We start from the raw sequence: 23,105 nt of genomic DNA on the forward strand, positions 1-23,105 counted from the left end.
AATGTTCAATAAAATTAACGGTAAAAATAGTTGAAAAATATAAAATAACATAAAAATAGTATAATTACAATTTATTTAAAAAAAGATAATTAAGAAATTGGATAAATATATTAAAAAGATAAATGAAATAAAATATAAAAAATTAAAATTTAATGTTTTAAAAAAACGTTAAAAAATACTAAAAAAGACTTATTTACCTTCAAACAAATTTTTCAATTAATAAAAAAAATTAAAAATTAACTAAATTATCTTGTTGAACATAATCCTAATCATACTTTTCTTGATCCTCTAAAAAATATATTTTGTAAGAATTAATCTCTCTTTCTCACAAACTCAACATGTGTTATCAATTATATTATATTGGATATCATTTTGATCATAATATATGCTTGAGATTATATTATAACCCCTTAAAGGTGATGTAATTGATTTTTTTTAATATATATATAAAAGCTAAGTTTTAAATATAAAATAAATGTATTTAATGTTTTGATAAATGATACAATAACATACAATATTAATCCCTTATCCATGAGTTTGACTATATGAATCACACAACCACAACCAAGGACATATTCAGGCCTAGATTGTTGAGGAGACAATTTATTTTGGCCATTTTATAGAAAATAAACTTCATCCAATAAATATATGTGTGAAAATAACTAAATCCAAATTAAAATATTAACCTACATTTAGATGCAATTAATCAATTACTAACACAATAATACATACAAAATAGACAAATACATATTAGTAACATAACCAGTGTTTACTTAAACTTCCCTTATTTCCTACTAATATTAAAAATATTCGTGATATGAGGGTGAAAAATGAAACTATACCTTTACTATTCGACGTGTGAACTGAAGAAGGATGTTAACATTCAAAAAAAGTCATTACCAGCAGTTTGACATTACAGTGGGTGTTGTGTTGGTTCCATTAAATTGACTCAAAACAACTTATGCAAGTACAAAGAAGTTCCCCAATTTGGACTTCAATTTGTTACTTGCCAAATCTTCTACCGCCTAACCAAGCACTTAATCTTAAACAAAAAGGAACTATAAAAGTATTATTTTAACTGTTTAGAATAGTAATTTTCTCGTGAGAATAAACCATCTGTGGAACATCATCCAATTAGTTCCTAAAATTAAAGAATCAAAAAAAGAAAGTCTTTCAAATTGGTTTCCCAAGTTAAGTTAGTCTAAATCGTAACGTTAGTCACCTAATGTAGTTTAACACGTTAAATGTCAAGCAAATAACTCATTAGGGTCAGCTTAGTGACATAGGATTTACCATTTAGTTACTATTCATGAGGGGGTGTTGCTAGGTGCACCTAGCATTATTGCTGGTGCACCCAACACCCTACGTGTAAAGATAAAAATACCCCCACGTATATTTAAAGCATTTTTTGTGCACCCAACTCATTCTGCTTGATCAGCGTATGTGATAATGTGATCCGCATATGATTTTGTTGATCCGCAAGTTTGTTAAGGATCAAGTTGATCCGCAAGTTGCTCACGGATCAACTTGATCCGTAAATTTGTTACGGATCAAGTTGATCTGTAAGGCTTTTATGAATCAACTTGATCCGTAAGCACCTAACATCAGCCTTAAAGCATTGACTCGAGGAAGAAAAAAACAAGGCCTTTAAACTACAAAATTTTTTCACTAAGCAATTTAGGGTGGAGAAAAAAACAGAGTAGATAAAATTGAGTATGGAATACGAGTTAAACGCATTGACTCTGGAAGAAAAAAAAGACAAAGCTCAATAAACTTCAGAAACGTTCACCGAGTAAATTAAGAAAGAAGAAAAGAAGAGTAAAAAAAATCGAGTATTGAATACGAATCAAACACATTTGACTTTGGAAGAAAAAAAAACAAAGCTCAATGTTTAAAACTTCATAAACGTTGAGGGAGCAATTAGGAAGGAAAAAGAAGAGTTTTAAGAAATGGTGCATTGAATATGAATTAAATGCAGAAGAGGAAAAAAATGGTGCTTTAAATACGAATTAAATGCAAAAGAGGAAAAAAATGGTGCATTGAATACAAATTAAATGTAGAAGAGGAAAAAAATGGAAAATTGAATACAAATTAAATGCAGAAGAGGAAAAAAAAGGAAAATTGAATAGCTCAGCGCGAAAAAGAAGAAGAAACCGACATAGTGAATTAATTGAAAAAACGTTAAAGGAGAAAAACGTTTACGTTTTCATGGTAATGCACGCAGAGACTTTCGATGTTGTAGAGAGGAGCATGACCGTTGTCAGCAGAAACGGCTTCCACCACCGATCCAACGTCAACAACAATTTGCTAGCGATTCGCATCCATTGAATTCAATTAAATTTCTTTGATGCGTTTCACTTTATTGCAGAGAGAGGGGCTTCGATTTTTTCAACCACAGTGACGAAGAAGAGTTCTTGAACCAAGAACTGAAATACCCTTGATCCATAAGCCCTTTAAGTTGATCCGTATAAGACTTACGGATCAAGTTGATCCATAAAAGGCTTACGAATCAACTTGATCTGCATTTGATCCACGAGTCTTACACGAATCAACTTGATCCGCACGTATTACACAAATCAACTTGATCCGCATGAGACTTTCACGGATCAAGTTGATTCACGGGTGTTTTACGGATCACCCTGATCCGTACATATTACTAGTGGAGGGGCATTTTTGGCATTATCAAGTGATGCTGGGTGCACCAACAATAACGCTCGATGCACCAAGCAACATCCCATGCATAAGAGTCAAACCATTATAATCCAAAAAAATGTCAAGCAAAAATGTCTGTATCCTCTATGTGCCATACCACTTAGCAAAATGATATACCAAAATCTTCTCTTCTTTTGTCTGTGTGTCTTTCTAATTCATCTCTCTGTCTCTAGTATCCTTTAAAAATTATTTTTCTGAATTCACGCATTCACAAATTGGAACTGCTGGATGAATATTGACAATTCACGTTTTGGATGCATATTTTAAGTTAGATTTATCAAAATAAAAATATAAAACGTAGTCATTTGGTCTACATTTAACTTAGCCGAATGCAGAAAATTCTGGTCCCCCTTGCTCTCATCCTTCCCTCTAAATACTTTGTTTTCTTTTGCATACTCTTCCATTTGGAAGAGACACGTAAAGACTTGTGTGATACTTAACGTATAACCTTAGCTGATATATATTATATTATGGACTAAGGTAACCAACAAAACTAACTTATAGGATTTTTTAAATTTCTCTAATTCTAGAAACCAATCCAATAACGCCTTACAGATTCGTTAAAGATGGTAAGTACTTAATTTACTCTTTCTCCCTAATTACCGATATTAAAGAAATTGTGATCTCAAAGACAATACAACTAGAAATAGCTAGTTAGAATTAAAGAATAATAACAACAAACTTTTACCAAAGTAACCAGAATGAATAGTAGGTTAAGTTAGTATTCTATGAGTAACACTTGACTAAGTCTTCAAACGCTCAAATTATTCAATAGGAAACATTTTACTAAGTCTTCAAATTCAAAGTCGTCGTCAACCAGCTGTCCTCAGAAATTAATGCTCCCTCTTTTCCTTAGATTCTATTCTATATATTATGAATCAACTTGAACCAAATTATATTCGTAGAGAAAGTAAATACAAGTAGTAATCTAAATCTCTATCCTTATAGTTTTCTGTGAGACACTTTTGGAACAAATTTCTCATATCATTTGTTGCTCATCAAGAGCAGTTTTTCAATTGAGCAATATTTCTTTGATCTTCCAATTTTTCACTTCAATTGCCATGGCAAATTATGGAACCACACAGAGAATTCCCACCTCCTCAACACCACAATCCACCGCTGACACTTATGAACCAGAACCAAAAGCACCCCATGAAAAGTTCTACAGTGATTTCAGAATCTACTGCCCCATTAACATACCCTCAACATCAGAAGCTGCAGGGGTACGTATCATGAGAAACATGTGCAATTTCGGATTGTACTACACACTCTTTGTGTGGATCATACTCTTCATAACCCTCATCCCTCAGCGTAAGGTGTCATTGATTCTGTTTGTCATCATGACCTATGTGACAACCCTTTATTTTTTACTCTTGAGGGCATTTCCAAACTCTGTTGTGCTTCACAGAATCATAGACAAAAGAGTTGTGCTGGCTTTGCTAGCAATTGCAACTGCAGTGCAGCTGATTTTGACTAAGGCAGGTATACATCTTGCAGTGACTTTGGCTAGCAGTGTGCCTGTGCTTTTGGTTCATGCTGTTCTGTGGGCTAGTTATGATGCCTTTGAGGTTGAGGATTCTTCTGCTAAAGGGGAACTGGCTCCTCTTGCTGGCCATAGTGAAAGTGTTGCTGACAATTCTGATGCTGTTTAAAATTTTGGGGGCTCACTATGTTGTCCTTTCTGAGTTTTGTTTCTTACATCGACATTGATATCATTAAAATAATGCAAAAGAAAAAATATATATATGATATAATAAGAAGATGCAAATGCATACATGTAGTGGTTTTTTTAATACTAAGAAGTTTAGATGAGTTAAATTCTGGTAATTCACTAAGGACACACGTATTTATTAGATATGAGTTTGATCTTTATCAATTAGATCAATCTTTGTTGGCCATAAATAATACAGGTACAAAGTATATGTACAACTATCTTGAATAAAAGTCTAGATACAAAAGTGTGAATTCCATTTTCCTTCTTTTTTACTGAAATTTGTTTACTCTAATAACATTTTGATCAATCACATTTGTTTTTCAAGGTCAACTGCAAAGTATAGAATCGATAGTTCCTATAATTTGAAATGTCCTCTTTATACAGAAAAATCCCACAAGCCAAGTCATAGTCGTATACTGAATGAATTGCAAGGCAAGTTCCTACTATTTAGAAAATGATTTTAGACTAATAATAATACTGATAGAATTGACCACTCAGACTTGCCAATTGCTAATACTGCTTCTTAGCACTGTCTAAGTGGTGCCGGCTCTGATGCTCTCTTGTATGATATATTGGACTTTTGGGGTAGAGAATTATTGTATGGTTTGAGATTTATTGCCTGTCTAGAATTCTGATCAATATTTGTTTGACATGTAGTCATTTTTAATTAATTCTTTAATTATACTGTAGTATATAATAATTTCTCGAAGGTGGGAGGAAAAGAGGAACCTAACTATCATTTGCTAATATCAGATGATGACTGAGGAAAAGAGGAACCTAACTATCATTTGTTTTCAAATAGTCAATTTCTCGACAGACAGGCTCAACCTCATAGAAGCCAATCAAGCAATTGACTATCAACCAGTCAATCAGAACATTTTCATATTGAACTTCTCGTAAGACCACTAAAGCCACATGAATTAACAATACGTGATCAATTAAATAAAAAAAAATATAATCCTTTTCTAAATGCATATATTGCTTATAGAAAATTTCAACCATTTCAATAATTGTTATTTTAGCAAAAAGAAGTTTAAAACTATATTTAACAAATTTTAGGTAAAAAAATCGACAATATATTTCAATAAAAATTTAAAGAACTGGCTTGATTATTGATTTAAAATGTTAAACAAAATCCATTAAGATAATTTAATAAGTAATGTTTCTGCATCATAAAAAGTTCAACAGATAATATCCAAAAAATTATAATAATTTGAATAAATTATTGTAAAGTTAGTATACAAAATCTCATTTTTAGACTTCACTTTAAGTCTAAATATAAATTGAATCACCCCTAAAACGTCTACGTCAAAAGTTGAATTATTCCACCATCTAGTTTGCTGTAATACCTATCTTGAGTATGTTTTTCGCCAGGTGGTATATGAATAAAATTATTTTTCAGTTGATAAGAGTTTTGTGATGACAATTTTTTTAATTACGTTTTATATTGACAAACTTTTCAGTTGCATTTCTGTTAGAAATGTCAAGTGATTTTATTAAATTTGAATGATGCATGTTTAGACTAAATTGTACGGGTTATTTTATAAATGTAAAAAAGATGAAGTGTGAAAAACAAAATCAAAATTGCTTTAAATAAGGCTCCCTAATTGGATGGGGGCTTTTGGGGGAGGGTACTGGGTACGTAGTTGACAAAAGCTTTTCAAATCCACGTGTAGCATATACTATAGGAAAAAATTATCACAGTTTAGACTTTAGATGAAACATACAAAAGTTTTTAAATCTACAAATGTGCAAACAAAGCCGAATGAAGGTAACTACAAACATAGAACTTCTAAGCTTGTAGTTACCCTATATGCCAAAGCACTAAGCATTCATCACTTGGCTCCCCCATCTTGTTTTGGGCATCTCCAGGAAGCAAAAAGCACCAGCAAGACCACAACAAGAAGCAGCATAACAAAGCCAAGAACCCCTAAAGATGCAAACAAGATGCCACTCATTCTAAACGTGCCACACATGACATCAAACCCTGATGCTGCAGCAACCAACACAGATAAACAGTACAGAAGAGAAAGGCACAGCATTGAGATGATAGGCACTCTAAAAGCCAAAGACCAAACCACAATTAATGTGTACACAAAACTCACTATGAACATTCCAGTCCATAAAATTGCTGGTAAGAACCCGGTAGAGGCTTTCGACAAACTTAGTATCTGTGAGCTGTTTCTTGAGCTTATGGATTGGGATAGGTTCTCAAAAGGGTTGCCTAAAGCAGATAAAAGTGCTGCTTGAACTCCATATAACTTAACTGCTAATGCAGCACGATGTTCCTGTGGACAAATTATCTTTGTTGAACAGAACTGTATGAATGTCTCACGAATGGAAACACTTACAGAATCATTTTTTGTTAATCCTTGGCCTCTACGTTCTAAAGTTTTTCTCATTTCTTTGATGTTTATCACATGGGAAGAGGAAGAAGATATAGAAGGTTCCTTGTTTTCCTGTCAAAATTAGGAAGAATTACTCAAATTTTAATCTCATAAGCTTCAGGAGAAATTATTATATGGTCAGAAACTACTACATGTCTATAGTCCTAACTAATTTTTACACATGTAATAAAAAAATTGCAAATAAAAAACTATACTTTGTTTGTAAATCCCATTTATATGGTTACTATTTTTTTCTCAAATGAGCAAGCAAATTAATCTGGATGACTAACCTTGTCAATATGGCTGCTTTTCTTTTTCCGTTTCTTGGTGAGTATGTCGTTAGAGTTGTTGATAGTTTTTTTAAGTTCCTTCTGACCTTTTTCCTCCTCACTTTGTGTGCTCCACTCTTCTTCATCTTCCTCATCAATATAGGCTTTATTGTAAGGCAATATTTTGTCAGGCTGCAAAGTGCATGTGGAGACAAAAGTCATATACAGTCTAAAGTAGTGTTTCGGCATCTGTTGCATGAACAGAGAAAAGTCACGGGTAACATGACAAAAATGAAGAACATAATGGTGATCTCTTGCCTCATAATATACTGCTGTAGCATTTCTCAAGTACACAATTGTTCTCAGTAACTCCTTATTTGTAGGGTACTGTTAATGCAAACACGAAAGACATGTATGTTAGAAAGGGGGAGGAAACAAAGAAACACAAAACAGAAAAATGATGATGAGGACAGCAACAACCATAATGAGATACAGATTGGGATAAAACATTAGATGATTCAATTTTCAATCAAAATTGATCTTCATCTCTATACTTTAAAAAGCATAATTTTGGGTAATCACTTCTCACCTTAGTATCTCTCTAGTTTCATAAAGAAAAATGAAATTTACTAATTGTGAAAAATACCATAATCAAAATCATTCACTTTAAAGCATATGTACAAATCATAAGATCAATTTTGATTGAAAATTGAAAGATTTATAACACATTTTACTCAAAAGATTAACAATTTTGTACCTCAATTTGTTTCTCTGGAAATCTCCCTGCAGCTGACCCTCGACGCAATTTCCTGTATATGATTGGATTTGGTTGCCTTGCCTTTGTTGTTAATGATTTGCAAAATAAAATAAAAAGGCCACTTAAAGCCAAAATTAAAATAAAATAAAAAAATCAACTTTGAGGAGGAAGCAAGGTGCATAGCAACTACCAAGTGGCCACTTAATGGCTATTTTTGTTTGTAAGCATCAGTCAAATTTAACTTTGAGGGAAAACAAAACAAGGTGCACTACTGCTGCATAACTTACAGGCTTTCTTGGAAGCAAGAACTTATTGTTTACATTGTTCTCCCTGGCCTGTTCTGAAACAGAAGAAAGACTCAAAGGATCCATGACACAAGAGGATCGCCAATTCTACAAGATGCCAATTTAAAATATTTGGCTTCCAACTTCCATGATCATCCTCCAAGTCTTAACTAGTGTTGTGATGAAATTACATAGAAACTTCGAACCATATAGCTCATGCTTCTTCCTTTTCATGCGTTGGAAGCTTCTTCCGCCTACAATTTGTTTTTCTTTTTTTCCAACAATTTATGCTTTTTTCAAAGAGTGTATAGGCAGGGACGGATCCACGTTGAGGCAGGGTGAGGCTATAGCCACACCAGAATTTTTTAAATTATAATTTTAACTAAAAACTCTTTACGTTAGTTTATTAAATTATAGATATTTAGTAAAATTAACTATTATGCTAATTGGTAAATAAAAAAATAACCTAAAGAACATGTAATTATAACAAAAATCATTAGTTTTAATTTTTAAGATAATTTTTTATACTTATTATTTTTGTTTAAATATTAAATATTTACTAATGTTAAATAATATAATGTTAAAAATAATGTTTTTTTTTTATAATTACACGTTCTTAGTTTATTTTTTTACAAAGGCTACATGTTCGTAGTTATAAATCAGCACTAAGTTATGATATTAAAATAATAAACATATAGTATTAAAATAAAATTTTAATGAAATAAATATATAACCCAAAGATAACTAATGTAATAGGTTGTGCTCTGGGCAATAACTTTATGACTGCTCCTACGATTCAAAAGGATAGAGACAAGAATTGTTTCGGGACAAACAAGTATCTCAATTTGTTAAATTGATTGAAGAGGGTCAGATAGAGACTAGTAGTAGATTAAATCAATAATCATCTATTACTAAAGCGGGTGACACTCGTTGGGGTTCCCACTTTAGGACTTTCACTAGTTTGATGACTATATATGGTGCCATTATTGACGTACTTGAAGAAGTCGGGAAAGATATGTCATTTGAAAAATATGGTGAAACTATGCTTTTGCTAGATGTGCTTCAGTCCTTTAATTTTATTTTCATGTTATACCTGATGGTTGGGATTTTAGGATTTACAAATGATTTAAGTGTAGCGCTACAAAAGCGTGATCAAGATCTTTTGAATGCTTTATCACTTGTCAAAGCCACCAAAGAAGAATTACAAGAAATGAGGAATGATGGATGGGAAGAACTTATATCTAAGGTTATGGAAATTTGCAATAAGCATGATATTGATGTGCCTGATTTGGATGCACTGTATGTGCAAGGAAAGAAACCTAGACGACATGCTACCACTTCTAGTGTTTCTAATTTGCATCATTTTAAGCATGATTATTTATTTAGTGTTTTAGATTTGTAGTTGCATGACCTCAATGCTAGGTTTGATGAAGATAATACTGAACTTTTACAATGTGTTTCATGTTTGAGTCCCTCATAATCATTTGAAGCTTTTGATGTGAAAAAATTGTTGAGGATGGTTGAACTTTATCCAAATGATTTTGTAGATGTGCCAGAAGTGGTGGTGCGACATCAGCTTCAGAATTATGTCAGAAATGTTCGATGTGATCCAAAATTTGCAAAGTTAAAAGGACTTTCAGACCTTTGTGCAAAGCTTGTGGAAACAAAAAAGTGCAACACATTTTATATAGTTTATAGGCTTTTGAAGTTGGCTTTAGTCTTGCCGGTAGCAACTGCAAGTGTGAAACATGTTTTTTCAGTTATGAAGTTTGTGAAGAGTCAACTATGTAACAAAATGAGTGATCAATGGTTAAATGATCGTCTTATAACTTTTATAGAAATAGATGCTCTTGAAACAATCAACAATAATGTTATTTTAACTCATTTTCAAAAAATGGATAATAGACGATTTTTATTGTAAATACATTTCCTTAAACAACATTATTTCTTATTTTCAATATATTTTAGTCTATAATTTTTTTTATATTTTAGCCACACTGATATTTATTGTCTGGATCCGTCCCTGTGTATAGGTATATATGGTGTCATTGCCGGCCTTTTTTCTAGATAACTTTTTCTAAAGTTGGATGAAAAGGAGGAAGAAGCTTCCAAAGTTGATTTTTTTTTTCAAAAATATTATTTTAATTTACAATATTTTTAGGTTTAATTAGTATTTTAGTCTCTCAATTTGGGAGTTTAACTTTTATAGTTCCTTAAATTTAAATATATTTTAGTTTTAAAATTTTAAAAATTACTCTTTTTAGTCTCTTATGAATATGCACCAAATAGAGAATAATACATTGACAATTTATAACAAATTTTAACTGTCCAGATTTGGTTTTTGGATTTCAGCGCCAATATTTGTATTCTTTTAAAGACACTTATGTTATGCATGTTGTTAGTTAATTGTTTCTCCTACTACAATTCATTCGACCGTTATTCTTTGATCACATTCTTCATTATCTCTAAGGCACTCAATTTCCAAGTATTTTTTTTCCTTGGTCTTCCTCCTTGGAGTTGTATGCTTATTTTGATGAATTACAGGTGGTAATTTCACTTATCGTAAGTCTATAATAATGTTTTGCATCTTTCAAAGAAATTCTCTTATTTCTTGGAAGAGCAAAAAGCAACCATTATATCTTGATTCTCTACAAAAGTTGAGTATTGTGCCATGACATTCATCACAATAGACTTTTATGCATTGTGATAATATAAGTATCATACAAATCACTCACAACTTAGTATTTCATGAACGCATTAAAGATATTAAGATTGACTTTCATTTCACTATATATCACTCAAACCATTACTTTAATCTTTGTTTCTTCCTCCATGCAAATTATTGACTTGTTCACAAAACCACATTCCACTCAATGTTTTTGTTTTTTAAATAGCAAACTCTCAATGCTTTCTATTTATTTATTTATTTTTGTTAATCATAATATTGGTACAAAGTAATCCAGCAAGAAACAATAATTAATGTTCGTCAAAAATCATGAACACACACAAGGTGAATATTTTTTTCTCAACATAATTTATTCTATATTCAAAGTCATGATTCGAATCTTGAATCACTTGCTTAAGAAATACATTCAACAAAATCATGTTCCTTTGTGATAATGAAAAGAATCAAAGCTTTTGGTTTTAATAATGATTTCCGGGGAAAATATCACACACCATCTCATAAGGAATCTCATTATTTTTCTTGAATATTGTTGATGACTACACTAAAGTTTTGTGGGTTTATGTGATAAAGGATAAAAGTAAAACTGAAACTTATCAATATCTCGACAACTTCTGCAACATGGTAAAAATGCACTTTGGTTCCTAGGTACAACATGCTCTCGTATTGACAACGATACTGATGAATTTACATGTTTTTTTTTTCTTTATAATTTTTTTCACTTAGTTTTATCACTCAAGTATTATTTTTCATGAATTTATTATATATAAGTTTTTTTTCGTATTTTATTATCATAATTTTTTAATATTTATACATTTTATCATTATGTTAGTAATAAAAACCATATCATTTTATAAAAATTGGTGATCAAATTGATCCTTTAATTAGTTTATATATTACATTACTTTGCTCAAATGGGTAACGCATAATAAATTGTAAAAGATGTCATGTGAACTAAGAAAGACAGGGATCAAAGAAAAACTTTTTATCTTAATGGATTAAACTGAAATCTAAAATGTAAATAAGGGACTTATTTTCATTGTATTTTCTTTCTCTCGTCTCTCTCGCGTTTGAAATGATGAGTTAAAGCTCTCGTGAACAACAACAACAACAAATGATGAGTTAAAGTTATTTTAATTTACGTTACACAAAATATAAAGTATTGAGATAATTAATTATGACATTATTTAGATTATGCTAAATTGATGAATAGTTTTTATATTTATTAAAACTATGAAAATAAATACACAAATATTTTCTCAAACTAATTAAGTCTTTTTTTTTCAAAACTCACTAGATAAATAGATATTTATGAAAAAATATAAATAAAAATATCGAGAGAGATAATAACTATGAACATTTTTTCCTTTTAACTTGCAATTTAAAACTATGAAGTGGACAATGTAGTATGTACAACCAAAATCAAACATCAAACATTCTCTAGAGCCTTGGCTCGACATGCACATCCATTATGGCCAACAAGAGGAGTCAGTTCTTTGGTGCCAGAATCATCCTCAATCTCAAAGGCATGATGACTAACCCACAAAACTGCATGCACCAAAACAAAAGGCACAGCACAAGCCAAAGTCACAGCAAGTTGAATCCCTGCCTCAGTCAAAATCAGCTGCACAAATGTTGCAAACACTAGCAAAGCCAACACAAACTTTTTATCTATGGTTCTATGAAGGAAAATAGATTTGGGGTATGCCCTTAGAACTAAACAATAAATAACTATCACATAGGTCATGATGACCAAGATAATCAATGACAACTTACGATGAGGAATGAGGACTATGAAGAGTATGATCCACACAAAGAGTGTGTAGTACAAGCCAAGATGCTCCAAGTTTCTGATGACACGAATTGCTGCAGCTTCTGAAGTCAGGGGCATGGTGAAGGGCCAGTAGATTTTGAAATCAGTGTACAACTTTTCATGAGGCCCTTTTGGTTCGTAAGGGTCTAAGGAGGGTGGTGAAGGTGTGGTGGTAGTGTTGGGTGTTCTTTGTGTAGTTCCAAAGTTTGCCATAAGATTTGAAGTGGAATTTGGAGGATCAGAGAATGGCTCAATTGAGGTACCTCTTCTATTGAACCACAAATTAGAGAAGTTTGTTGCATATGCCCCACAGAAACTAGAAGGATAATAGTAAGATGAGTACATGTTGTGCAATTGAATGAAATTCATACGTATATAGAATCTTAACTCGTTTTAATTTATTTTCTAGTCCAGGACAAGACCTATTGTCATAAAGACATGCATGGCGAATATCAAGGAAATTTCGTAAAGAAAAGTACAATATTAGGGAACCTTCATTGTTGTTTCTAATGTGGCTCTCACTTAATGTTCTTGGGTCCATGTGAGTGTGTCCATCCAAACTAGAGTGTAATTTAAGAAAACTTTGTTCTTGATTAACAATTTTAGAAAATAACGGATGAAAATAAAGTTGAGTTTGAGACAATATATACTTGGATTGAGACAATATAAAGTTGATTAACTTTGTTCTTTGAACCTTTTGTTTTTACATGTTAATGTTTGTTTGGAAACTATCCATTTAAAAAAAAAATCACCAAATTGTCAAAAAAAAATATTTCTAACATAAATTGATACGAATACGTATTTAATAATTTTAATTTATCTCGTAGCCAATATTAATTAAATAACTAATAAAATGTGTTTCTTTTTTATTTTTACCTATTAAATTGATGACTAAATATTGAATGTGAGATATTGTTGTAAGGAGAGTTCAAACGATGGTTCATATTTAGTGTTTAACGGTAATTGAAGCAAAATCATAGTTCCTAGCGAATTGAACCACCGTAACATCTGATGAAGACATGAAGTCGTAATTGCAGAAAATGTAGAATAGAACAAGCATGATGTCTGAAATAAATAATTCCATCTGAATTAATTTTCAATGCCAAGGCAAATGTTTTATTTTACATCAACAGGGAGACCAATATATGTGGAATTAAATCTCACCACTGCTAAATACTCATAAAGTATATGATCCCTATGAAATGGTACAATACAAGAACAAGTTTCTAACGGGGACTCAAAAATCAGTTTTGACGAAACTTGGGCCACACTGTAATTACTCCTGGTCTCATCTCCTCAAAACGGTACCTGCAGCACAACACAAAATATAAAAAGATAAGAACCAAAGTAAACCTTATTCCTAGAGGCATATAATGGGTATCTCATGCACTAGGCTACACATTTTTTTATTCATTTTCAATGTCCTCAACAATGTTAATGGGAGCAAAGGGAAGGGAAGGAAGCAGTAAAGATAGCATATTGCATAGGCCATAGGGAGATTTTCCACCTGTTTTCATTGAGGAAACTTCTGACAGCTGCAGGAAGAGCCGCCAGTCCTCGACTGTGATTACCGATGCCTGTAGAAATGAAAATGTAATTAGGGCTGTGCTTAATGCCGATTGTTGATCCCAAGCATGGATACAGGTTTGCTAAATGAATAATTAAAATCCTAATTTTGTATTCAAGAAAATTGATAAATTTTCAATAAATAAACAAATTCATTGAATGGTGCCAAGGTAAGCAACAAGTATTATAACTGGTGATTTGGAGAAAAGGTTGGAAAAGAATACCAAAGGAGAAGTTCTTTGGATATAATATTCCTTTTCTATAATTTTCCCAAAGAAACAACTAGTAAAAGAAAATGATCAGCAGAAAGAAGCATGACTCATAGTGGGGACAGTAAGATGGGCTAGGCTGGATTTTTCATCCATGTATAGATCCCATCTTGAGGGCGAGCCCTGGTGCAGCAGTAAAGTTGTGCCTTGGTGACTTGTTGGTTATGGGTTCGAATCCGGAAACAGCCTCTTTGCATATGCAAGGGTAAGGCTGCGTACAACATCCCTCCCCCATACCTTCGCATAGCGAAGAGCCTCTGGGCAATGGGGTACGAAGTTTTTTAGTATAGATCCCATCTTGACCTAGTTGCATGCACAACATTTTTTTTTGTGTGTGTGTAACCAAGAGGTATCTGGAATTTTTTATTTGACACTCAACTAATTATCCTTCCATCGGATCGGCCCATTTTGGGATAAAGTGGTAACTCCCAAGTGTGATTTCATGCCCAAGCCGGGGATCGAACCACAAAACGTGGTTAAGGAACCCATGTGCCACACCAGTTGCATGCAAAACAGGATGATTAGTGTTTTCACCTTTAAAATTGTTCAAGTTGCATGATTAACTTATAGGGGAAAAAAAGAAAGAAATTACTAATCTTAACAGATAATTACATTATTCCATGAATAAGAGAAGGGTTAAACAGATAAAATGTCAGATTACAATATATTTTAAAACATATAGAAGTAAGGTGATCACTTGGAGAATTTGACATATCTTCCAAAGGTTATCAACAACTCACGAGAATTACCAAGTTCACAAATCTGAGAAAATAAATGGCTGACCAAAAAATAGAAAAAAGGAATACAAAAACAAGGAATGAATGTTTATTTATATGATTAACGGAAGGGTTAGTATGATTTTGAAGAATGTTTGCTTCAGTAAAATGACAACTAACAGACACTAAAAACTGTAATTTTATGTCCAAATAGACATGACAAAAAACCTTTTGAAAGAGAATAAACAGTATTGTATAGGAGATCTAGGCATAACAAAAATTAAATGCTACCCATGTTGGTTGAAGTGCACATTAGCCTATGCATATGCAAAATCAAAAAGAACTTCTCCAGAGGCATAATTACCTATACAAGTATAAACATAGAATTTATATGTTATCCATGGTAAAAAAAAGTAGGCAAGATACCTGTTATGACATGTAAAGCTAACGGTCTAAGCCGTAATGGTGCTTGTGTATCCAATTTTTCCCTGTCCATGAAATTGAAAGATCCAAGAGTAGAATGTCCAAGCCCATTTTCCTTCACTCCATTTGAAGTGGCTGAACTCTTTGAGAAGCCTTGGCATTCAATTCTGTAGAGATGTTCTTGCAATGCTTGAATAGCTTCTGTTGCATGAAGACCATGCAAATCAAGTCTCCAGATATCATTTTCATTATTCCTGATACTTAAAATTTTTTTGGCTGCATCAGAATTAAGTTCTTCAGCAGTATGCCATTCCGCCCGAGCTTTCATTGAATGATGTTGAGCAGAAAAATGATCACCTCTTAGAAAAGCACTAGAAGCTGCCTTAGAATGGCGTGATGCTAACCTGTTTAATTAAAAAGGTATGAAGTCTCAATTCAGAGTGACCATCTGTATACAGACATGTGATCTTTTCAATAAAATAACTGTTGTAAAACTCAAATGGTTTCACCTCTAATTATGGACAAGGATGAAATCCCTGTAATTGAAAGTGATTACAAATGAAAAATCTTGAAGAGAAGTTATATGATAAAATGGATTAATAAGACCCTTCAAATCTAAAAGAATGTGCAAAACTGGAAATGCCATCACATAAAATCAGCATAGGCTCTGCTCTTTCTCAAGAAGTTATTGCAAGTCAAAAACCATATTACTATTTACAGACATAAATGAAAACAGAAGGCACCACCACAGACATAAATTCATTACTTAATGCTGTTTTTACTGTAACTGATTCAGGTTAAGGAAATCTTTTCTCTAAGCACATTACAAGTAGTTTTGAGACCAAAGACATTATAGGTATAGCAGATGACAAAACAGGAACTTGTTCAAATCCCATCTTGATAAGGTCAAATTAAGTCAAGCATTGATCAATATGTTTCACTGCATGTAGATCCATCTTCACTACACGGTGTTTCAATTTCACCATGTCATCTTATATAGAAATAGACAACAGAAGAAAAAACATACATACATACATAAGTATGCATATATTACCTGAGAAAATAATGCAAAACAGAAAAAATGACAAAATAATGCTGATAAATAAATAGCCAAACAATAAAAGCATGTACGAAATAACAACTAACACCATTTCCAGAAAGAATACATGTATTAGCATTCATACCTCATTGTCCTCAATGCATCCTTTCGATTGCTAATGTAAATATCATCATCCTCCCATTCAGGCTCAACAGGAACAGAATTCAAGAGTTTCATTTTGCATCTCAAGTAATCAACACCAGATAGCTTTTGACCTGAGGGAGCATTTCTATCCTCCAAGTCCTTATCATTGTCTTGGAGATTATCAACAAGATTATAATCGAAGGGAATGTCATCCTCAACCTTTTCTGAAGTAAGACTATCATCAGTCTTATCCATACAAGGAGTATCATCTGAAGTAGTTGATCTAGGATTTATTGATACTTTGGATTCTTCAAAATTCACTGCAGGGGCCATTGTTTCCAATAAAGATGTGGCCTTGTCGATATTGTTATTAACAGCAGCGAAGATATCGTCTATCAAGCTATGTTCAGCCCAAAGATGCTGCTCTCTAAGCTTTTTGATAGCTAAATTAACATCTTCCTGAGTAGTAGCCCCACAATATTTTCCATCAGAATCAGAACCTAGCATTGCCTTTTTGCTATTCCCATCCTCATTCAATGGGGGGAAATTTTTAGTTGGGAGAAGTACTGAAGAGAAAGGCTTTGCGGGAACATGATTCTTCTTGATTATAGGATCAGTAGGGCCTATAGCTGGGAAAGGGTCGTCGTCAACTTCAGATTCAAAATCCTTATTCTTTCTCTGCTTGAGATCAAAAGCTGTCCAACCAGAGGATTGACCCTTAGCCCATGACATCTTCTTAAGAGAAGAATGGGCTGAAGCGGCCATCTTGGTCCTTACACCATAATTTGGTCTCAAATCACTTTGCAATCTCTCTGTCTGAAGACTCGTGCAGATTTAGAACTCAGAAAGCCACAATCTGGAGAGTTTGCTTGCTAAAAGTCCTAGTCAATAACTGTAAGCCCTAAGCATCATACCACCCACCAGTATGTTAGACAATCAAGGTATAATATATTCATGAAAACATGATATGATCATACATTTTATATCATATGACAGTTTTTAAACTAGCTCAATTTAAAACTCAGGTGCATTTGGAAGAGCTTATTTGCAGTTTATTTAAGTCATGTTTGGATAAACTTCTCCATAAGCACTTATAAGAAAAGAAAAAAGAAGGTATAATGGATTGAGCTTCTCCCATAAGTTAAAATCATCTAAACTTTAATAAAATTTCAGTATATAAGTTCATTTTAATTTATTCAAGAAATTCAATTCATTTTTCCTTCTTATTTTATTCTCTTACAAATGTTTATAGAAAAGTTTATTCAAACATAACCTTAAACTTATCTTATGACATAACCAAGTAGTATTTCAAAGATCTTATGAAAACAGCTTATTCAACTTATTTCAATAAATCTCTAGAACAGTTCAGAAACAACTTAAAACTTACATTAAAAACAATTTAACCTTATTTCCTCTTTAATTATAAAAACAACTTATATACAAGCTTACATGATAACAACCTAAAGCCTATTCAATAAGCGTTCAATTATGTTATTTATCCAACCACACCCTTAATCAGATAAAACACCATCAATTAAATCTTAATAGAGAATTCAAAGCAAGCACAGCACAAAAAGTATGCCTAATAATCCCAAAACAACACAAAACATCATACACCATTCCCAACAAACCCAGAAACTAAATTTAAAAACATAAAACAAAAGATGAAAAATCGGGCTTAAAGAAGAAAACCCAGATGAAAACTAACCTTTTTTTTCAGAAGAAAATAACAGGACAAAGAGGGTAGCTTGAATGTTATTTGGGAGATAGAAAGCGTAACCAAGGAATGAATCTATCGAAGGGTTGAAAAAGCGACGGAACCACGAAGTCAAGCACTTGTCGGTGGAAGAAATTTGCGACGGAACAGTGTTGCAGTGAACCAGATTTGCACCTGTTATCCATAAATCTTCTGTATAGAGATTGCAAAGAGAGGAAGAACAAAAGTTTGGGGTTTTCTGGCGTTTCCTCCCAAAGGTTCTCTCAGAGGCCACAAATAGATTCTAGAGAGAGAAAAAACCACGTAGAGAGAGAGAGAGAGAGATTTGACAGCCGCCGTGCCGTCACCGTCACGGAATCAATAACGCCGTCACGGAAGCAAAACAATACACGAATCGCAATGATAACTTCGGAATTTACGAAAATCCCCTCCTTGATTTCCGGTACCTATTACTGTGTTACCGTATGTTCGTACCTAATTTTCATTTTCCATTCAAATTAAAATTTAGACACAAAAATAAAAATTGAAAATATCTTCACAAATCAAACGATCTTATTATTTTAATATATATATTACCGGCTTGTCACGTGTCAACCGCCAAACAATTGTTCACTTTTTATTTTACTTTAAATCAAAATATTTTGCTCTTATTTTTTCTCTTTCTTTTTTTCACTTCAAAAATTATGTATGTCAAGGATTTCAATGCTAATTTGGTACAAACAGAAAATGCATCAAACACCATTAGAGGTTTATTATTTTGATCAAAATCATACATGAGAGACATTCTTATCTTACTTAAATTAAATAAAATTATCATGGATAGCAAATTTTTTTAAAAGTTAAATTTACCAAAGAAAGAGTTAATTTTCTTAATGTTTTTATTTCTCCAACTACCCAAAATATATATATATATATATATATATATATATATATATATATATATATTACCATATCTTAAATATAATTTCTTAACTTCCAAAAAAGATATATGTAGAAAACCAGACAAAAAGTAATACACCAAAAACACGAATCACGTATGTGGTTTAATGTCTTTTTAGTAAAACAAGTATAAAATAGTACAAGATAAGTTTGAGTATTGTATAAAATAAATGTTTATTTTTATATATTATAAAAAAAAATATACAAATTATATTTCAGATTTATGATAAAAGAAATAATTATCAAACAAGATGGTTGTTAATCATTGACCAAATCTGTTTAGAAAAAATTAGAAATAGGAAAACAAGTTAAAATGAAAGGGATAAGTAGTTAAAAAATTAATATCAAATGCTTGTGGTTTACATTTTATGTAATTTTTATTATGTTTATAGTTATTTTTAACATGATAAATTTTTATATAAATAAATTTAATCAGATAAATTTCACGTCTTAATTCGATAAAATCACAATTATACAAAATTGTGTTTCAAAATCGAAAATGTTCATTATTTTTTAAGGACAGCATCAATTCAAATGTGAGAGATAAAACACTAAAATAAATCTTTTAAAATATAAAATAATAAAAGTATTTTTAGCCAAAAAAATTAACAAATTAGAAAACATTTTTTAAAAATCAACTTGGCATTGGCCCTATCTTTGCATGTATTAAGTGGAAATGAAGACCCAAGCCATACTTATACAAGAGGAAGATCGATTTCGAGACGCGTAGCTTTAATATAAACGTTTGTCTAAGGTGTCTTGAATTTGTCAAACCAAAGAACAATAATTGGAACACTGGAGCAAGACAAAAGTATCAGGGCATTACTCAAATAAATAAATAAACTTGTCTTGGACTTTCTAGATCAGTTGCATTAAAAAAAATTCTTAAAAAAGATTTTAGGTTTAAGCTTTTTGGATGAAAAATATGATTAAGAGAAAAAAAATTTATTAAAGATAGTCAATTATGATTTTTTGAGAAAGTTAATAAATATTTCATACCAATAACATAAAGAATATATATATATAACATTTTTCAGATTAGTTTAGTATAATTAATTAAAAAAGTCAATTTCAAAAATTTCAAATCACATTAATACTCTAGATAGAAATGTACAAAGAATAGATGTAGAAGGTATTTTATAAATCATTTCTTAATACAACCAATCTAGAAATATCTCATAAAAGATTGCAAAATTACAAAGGAAGTCCATATATCTAAATCAGTTGATAAAGAATCTATCTAAAAAAATATTTTCTACATGGGTTCTCGGTTAATCCAAAAATGTTTTCTAGATGAAATTTTTAATAATTGATATAAAATGTATTAAAAAAATATCACCATCTTATATATTACATTATTTTTTCTAAATTAATATAACTTTTTCAATATAAAGAATGTTTTTTACTAATACATTTATTATCCACATTAATGTAGGAACCAAAGCATTTAAACATAAAAAAAAAGTTAAAAAAGGAACAAATTCCTCCTAATAAAAAATAAAGTAATCATCAATAAAAATTTAATAAATAGTATAATAAGTGGTCTTAAGTTTAAGTTTGAGATAAATAATTATGTTAAATATTGAAAAGAGAGTTTGTTGTTCTTAGTAGTCTTATACGACTTAAACAAGATTAACTTATTTGAAGAATATTTATGTTCTTTATATATATAACAAAATATATAATTTGGAGTTCTCTCTTTTTTTTCTATTTCTATTAGATTTTTTTTATCTTTATTTGTATGTTTTATTTTCTTAACTAAAATTTTCCTCTTAATTTATCCCTTTTTTATCTCTATTTCTAAATTATATTTTAATAATTTTTTTCTTAAAATAGATAGTTAAATAAACCTTGTATCACAATTTAAATTATTTATTGTAAATCTAAAATATAAATTTTAAAATCAAATATATTTTTATAGTAAATTGTACTCATAATATAATTTACATATTAAACATATTTATTTACGTGTTGTGTTTTTATGTACAATAATGTTTTATGACAATCAGGTTTGAATATAAAATTTCATACAAACTACTCAAATACCTTCTTTTTTTTTACAGAAACTTAAACCCCTAGTTAATAAGCCAACTTTTAATATGTTATTTAGTTATTATAAATTATGAATTTTAATTATATAAAAACAAACATTTTATCGTACAATTTTTTTAAAAAATAACTATGTATTTTTTTATAAAAAAAAAACTTTAGAATGATAAAACTTACACGCATTAATTTTAAAACCATCTTTTACAATTATCGTACAAGTTATCACATAAGAAAATTTTCTTGTCCTCTTCTTAAGGAAGAATTACTTGTTATCCTCCAAAACAAAATAATCCCCACTATCTATTCCTTGGGTACTGATCACTAATTTAATGATGATATAAGAGGAAGAGGACATAAGAATTTTCATTAAATGATACCTTAATTCAACTGTAACCATTCTTTTGTCTTGTAATTTTTTTTATGACTGAATAAAAATGTGTGTGAAATTTGTTAACGAAAGCTACTACAAATTACTAATAATATTTTTTTGTATGAATTAAAGGATTCTTCAACCAAAAGTTAATGATTAATATTTAAGATATTGAAATTTAATTAAGAGATTGATTTTCCTAAATAAATATATTATATATATATGAGTCAGAAATCAAATTCAAAATCACATGCTTAAGGAACATGTTATCTTTTAAAAGTATGGGAAAATTAATAAATAATAAATTCTAACTTAAATATACTAATTAAAGTTGAGTGTTTTTATATGAAATCATATTAATCTTTTATGAAGCTTCTAAACAAAATATTAACTTCTTATCAAACATAATCTTGTTTGAAGTTAGTAACATTATTATGAATAATAAATCTTTTCTTTTGAGTATTTAACTCTACGGTATAATTAGGATTCAAAGTTGAGACTAATTGATTAAACTAAAATATCATCAATTCAGTTAATTCACTTGATCAGTAATTAAGGCTGAATTTCCTTTTAAAAGAAAGTAATTAATGTTGAATTACATGATGAAAAGTAGAGAGGATAGGATACAATAGGGTTATCCTTACTAATTCATGAGCAATTCCATTAGCTCGATCACCTCTAATAAATCCCATATCAAAGGTGAATTGCATGTCAATATCTTTCTACATTCTTCAATAAAGTGATCAGCCTCATATAGATCCTCCCTTTTGCTGCATAATCTGTCAACCAAGCACCTCAAACACCACATCTGAAACCATCAGATTAATAGCCCGTAGCAATCTCGAAGCTTCTCCTTCCAATACGTTTAATCAAGGTGTTCACCAACAAGTTCTATCCAATCTAAATTGGCCTTGATCTCCTCTAACATACATGCCAGTACCAGTGCAATATCGGTTTGCAAAGAAGCTTGCATCTACATTACATTTAAATGCACCAGATGCGGGTTTCTTCCACACTGCAATATTAACATGTCCATGTTATTAGCTACCCGACCACATACTGCACCAACTCACCAAGCTTCTGCACGTTACTCCAGCTCTGGAAGAAACAACTCTGATACTGATTTTGCAGTCTAAACACATGGATCAATATTACTTTGCAGTTGAAGCTGAATCCTGCAGCAACCAATATTCACGTTGTAAGTGAGAAAAAAAAAGTGTGGACAGATGTTTCCACTTCAGTTTCACATAAAGG

At 31.1% G+C, this 23,105-nt stretch overlaps 4 protein-coding genes and 1 pseudogene across 6 annotated transcripts; 2 read left to right on the forward strand and 3 right to left on the reverse strand.

Moving 5' to 3' along the window:
* Positions 1 to 3,593: 3,593 nt before the first annotated feature.
* LOC114394629 lies at positions 3,594 to 4,698 on the forward strand. Its single transcript, XM_028356275.1, has one exon. The coding sequence runs from the start codon at positions 3,774 to 3,776 to the stop codon at positions 4,362 to 4,364; it is 591 nt and encodes a 196-aa protein (XP_028212076.1). The 5' UTR covers positions 3,594 to 3,773; the 3' UTR covers positions 4,365 to 4,698.
* A 1,380-nt stretch (positions 4,699 to 6,078) lies between these two features.
* LOC114394624 lies at positions 6,079 to 8,400 on the reverse strand. 2 transcript variants are annotated; one of them, XM_028356268.1, is made up of 6 exons: positions 8,127 to 8,400; positions 7,840 to 7,920; positions 7,401 to 7,469; positions 7,104 to 7,274; positions 6,532 to 6,885; positions 6,079 to 6,419 (listed from the first exon to the last, which is right to left on the reverse strand). In XM_028356268.1, the coding sequence occupies exons 1-6, from the start codon at positions 8,208 to 8,210 to the stop codon at positions 6,381 to 6,383; spliced, it is 798 nt and encodes a 265-aa protein (XP_028212069.1). In that variant the 5' UTR covers positions 8,211 to 8,400; the 3' UTR covers positions 6,079 to 6,380. The 2 variants fall into 2 exon arrangements, with proteins under 2 accessions (XP_028212069.1, XP_028212067.1); XM_028356266.1 differs by having other exon boundaries at positions 6,079 to 6,885; positions 8,127 to 8,397.
* A 365-nt stretch (positions 8,401 to 8,765) lies between these two features.
* Positions 8,766 to 10,044, forward strand: LOC114397386 (annotated as a pseudogene).
* Positions 10,045 to 12,152: 2,108 nt separating this feature from the next.
* LOC114394628 lies at positions 12,153 to 12,973 on the reverse strand. The gene is made up of 2 exons (XM_028356274.1): positions 12,583 to 12,973; positions 12,153 to 12,450 (listed from the first exon to the last, which is right to left on the reverse strand). Exons 1-2 carry the CDS (start codon positions 12,962 to 12,964, stop codon positions 12,236 to 12,238), a joined length of 597 nt encoding a protein of 198 aa, XP_028212075.1. The 5' UTR covers positions 12,965 to 12,973; the 3' UTR covers positions 12,153 to 12,235.
* A 708-nt stretch (positions 12,974 to 13,681) lies between these two features.
* Positions 13,682 to 18,794, reverse strand: LOC114394623. 2 transcript variants are annotated; one of them, XM_028356265.1, is made up of 5 exons: positions 18,485 to 18,794; positions 16,778 to 17,668; positions 15,597 to 15,997; positions 14,127 to 14,196; positions 13,682 to 13,927 (listed from the first exon to the last, which is right to left on the reverse strand). In XM_028356265.1, the coding sequence occupies exons 2-5, from the start codon at positions 17,539 to 17,541 to the stop codon at positions 13,864 to 13,866; spliced, it is 1,299 nt and encodes a 432-aa protein (XP_028212066.1). In that variant the 5' UTR covers positions 17,542 to 17,668; positions 18,485 to 18,794; the 3' UTR covers positions 13,682 to 13,863. The 2 variants fall into 2 exon arrangements, with proteins under 2 accessions (XP_028212066.1, XP_028212065.1); XM_028356264.1 differs by having other exon boundaries at positions 16,778 to 17,677.
* Positions 18,795 to 23,105: the final 4,311 nt, after the last annotated feature.

The sequence above is a fragment of the Glycine soja genome, chromosome 18 (genome assembly GCF_004193775.1).
Source record: "Glycine soja cultivar W05 chromosome 18, ASM419377v2, whole genome shotgun sequence".
NCBI classification, from domain to species: Eukaryota; Viridiplantae; Streptophyta; class Magnoliopsida; order Fabales; family Fabaceae; genus Glycine; species Glycine soja.